This window comes from Cynara cardunculus, assembly GCF_001531365.2.
Source record: "Cynara cardunculus var. scolymus isolate 2C chromosome LG 10, CcrdV1, whole genome shotgun sequence".
In the NCBI taxonomy this organism is placed as follows: Eukaryota; Viridiplantae; Streptophyta; class Magnoliopsida; order Asterales; family Asteraceae; genus Cynara; species Cynara cardunculus.
Genome location: NC_037537.1, coordinates 12,133,211 through 12,136,133, shown reverse-complemented (window position 1 = coordinate 12,136,133; position 2,923 = coordinate 12,133,211). Strand labels below are relative to the sequence as shown.

General features: G+C 35.3%; 1 protein-coding gene across 1 annotated transcript; it reads right to left on the bottom strand.

The window, feature by feature from the left end:
• Positions 1 to 1,792: 1,792 nt before the first annotated feature.
• LOC112519993 (protein ALP1-like) lies at positions 1,793 to 2,923 on the bottom strand. Its single transcript, XM_025128298.1, has 3 exons — positions 2,636 to 2,923; positions 2,319 to 2,547; positions 1,793 to 2,244 (listed from the first exon to the last, which is right to left on the bottom strand). Exons 1-3 carry the CDS (start codon positions 2,921 to 2,923, stop codon positions 1,793 to 1,795), a joined length of 969 nt encoding a protein of 322 aa, XP_024984066.1.

The window sequence follows — 2,923 nt, the reverse complement described above, 5'->3', positions numbered from 1 at the left end:
ACTCTTGTATCGAAGACCTATGTGGGGAAAACATGTACTTTATATATGAAATATGTGTTATATGCAATGTGTGGATTTGGGGTGTTACACACATGGCATAAGTATCCCAAAACTAAAGCAAACATTCCGTAAACTTAGTTAAAGTTTTAGAATTGGAATATTCCCTGCCTACAGTCCTTAAATCTATAAGAAGACAATTAAAACGTTGATGTACTTCAGACAATGTTTCAGTCTTTCCACAGAGAAAGCTTTCATATTGTCTTACTAAATTAATCTTCCTCGATTCTTGAACTTGAGAGGTTCCTTCATATTGAACACATAAAGTGTCCCACATGGCTTTCGAGGTTCTGAGTTTCATAACAGAATGTTAAACCTCATTAGGAAGAGACATAGCTATTATAGACCTAGGACGAGTGTCTATAGTTATCTTCTTCTTGTCTTCATCGCTCCATTGATGAAGGAGCTTTGGAATCTGCCGTTCAGGAATCCTGACAGTCATAGCTATTTCAGGAACAACCAGAGAAATAGCATGTGGAACATATGGTCCATTTTCTATATAGTGTGGAATTTTAGGATCCACACCTTCCAAAAAGAGGAACATCCAATTTTTCCAAAGACTAAAGTTGTCTCGAATAAAACGGGGTGGTTTGGCAAAAGAGCCATTGTCATGAAAGTGTGTGTTTGTGTTTTGTAAAGCCATTAGAAAGCAGTAAGATTATTTAAAGAAAAAGATAATATAATGCAGAAAAACAACTAAACAACAAGAATAGAAAATACACTGCTCTGATACCACTTGTTGGTCCCGTTAGGGTCTACAAGATGTGTATAACAGTTTGTAGAAGGGGGGAGATGAATACAAACACAGTAAACTTTTCAAATTAAAAATATATATTGATAAAGAATGATCAATATAGATTTTACAAGATTATTTGCGGAAAGATAAGGTAAAGATAACCTATCTAAACAATCTGAGTTACACAATAATTCTTAGCAAAGAGAAATGATTTGTTGTTTAAGACTTAGAAGAAAGTAAGTTCTTTCTGGGTAAGAACTATTTAGAATACTAAAAATGGATTCTAACTTGCTTTTGAAGATAAGCGTATTGTGGTCTTAGATGTCTGTTCTTTCACATATGAACATAAGTTAGGATTCAAATGTAAGAGTATCTATGCATGGAGATAGAACACATCTATTTATACCCATTGCATTAAATACACATTTAATGCAATGCAGTAGGGTTTGAACACGCTTTAAGTATTTAGAGAAAGACTTGTCCTTTGTTACAAAGAATAATACAAAAGCCTATTCATGAGCAGACATCCTTTCATGGAGTTGGTGGGTAGTAGAGTCAACTAATCGACTCCATACCGTACTATGCTCTAGAAAGGGTATGGGTTTGTCCTTTGTGTGTATAAGGACAAGACAAAAACGATCGTGCTTAACAAGCTTCTTTTGATCATTGAATGTTGGAATAACCTGAAGGTCTCTTTAGCATTCGCTGAGGCTTGGGCAGTCTTCACACATGTATAGACGAGGTTGTAATCACTGAATACCGCTTCAGATCACGAACTCGCCAGTCTCTAATCTTCAATTTCAGTCTTCGACTTTCGCTTAAGGTTCTTTGGTGTGAGTTTTGTCTTCTTGAAATATCGCTGTCGCTGATGGATTTACATTACATGTTCTCAGCGATCATTGAACAGACTTAGTGATGATCGCTGGAACTGAAAGACAAAAAATATAAATACTTCATATAAGGTAAAAGGGATTATCATCAAATCACTGAGAGAGGGGATCAACAGGTAGCATTCCAAGAAGCAAACAAAGATTGTGCTAAATTATCCCTAAATGCAGTCCACTCATTTGAAGTACCAACAACATTTATATTATCTCCGTCTTCGACTCCATGGTCTCTGGTTCCCTCATCCACTTCATCTTCATTGTCAAGTGGATTTACTGGCATTTCTTGCATTATAAAATTGTGGAAGAGACAACATGTCATGATGATCCTAACTTTTTTTTCAATAGAATAATACGAGTTATCTCTTAAGATTGCCCACCTTGCCTTTAACATACCAAAACATCGTTCAATAATATTTCTCGCCGATGAATGCTTCATATTGAAAAATTCTTTGGCAGTGGTTGGTTGGTGTCCATCACGCCAATCATTTAAATGATATCTTTGAGCCCTATAAGGAGCTAAGAAACCCTCTCCATTTGTGTATCTGACATTAACCAAGTAATAACCTAATAATAAATTAATTTAATAAACCATCAGAACTTATACTTGTTAATATATAGTAAACTATCAAAAACTATACCCGGTCTTGGAACTTTTAATCCATGAGGCCTAAGAAGAGCATCTCGAAACACTCGATCATCAGCAGCCGACCCCTCCCATCCCGGTAAGACATATATAAATTGCATATCTTGTGAGCACACCCCTAGCACGTTTGTCGCAATTTCATTTTTTCTTGTTCTATATCTAGGTTTGTCTTCTTCTGGAACTAAACATTTTATGTAGGTTCCATCTAAAGCTCCTAGACGATTCTAGAACCAAGAAAAAGAAGATCATTATATTTTCATAATAATTAAACTTATTTACAAATAAGTAAATTTTAAGAAGAAGTGGAAATACCTTAAACCATTTCCATCTTTGATCAGTAGAGTTATCAGGAACAGGTTCAGGTTTCTTAAGCAATCGTGGATGTAACCTTATTACGGCATTGCAAACTCTAGCAATAACTCTACTAATTGTTTCTCCCAAACGATGAAAACCACATATCATAACCCGATTCTTAACATTGTGAGCAATAATATGAAGAAAAATGGCAACTTGTTCTTCAATATTCATAAACCTAGTTGTTCTTAACCCTCCGTATGTTTCAACCATGGCACACAACTTTTCGAAACACGTTTGAGTCAT

Coding starts and splice junctions, on each gene's coding strand:
- LOC112519993 (XM_025128298.1), bottom strand. CDS start 2,923: ATGACTCAAACGTGTTTCGAAAAGTTGTGTGCCATGGTTGAAACATAC. Junction 2,548..2,635: donor AAAGATGGAAATGGTTTAAG/GTATTTCCACTT, acceptor TCTTGGTTCTAG/AATCGTCTAGGAGCTTTAGA. Junction 2,245..2,318: donor ATTAAAAGTTCCAAGACCGG/GTATAGTTTTTG, acceptor ATTTATTATTAG/GTTATTACTTGGTTAATGTC.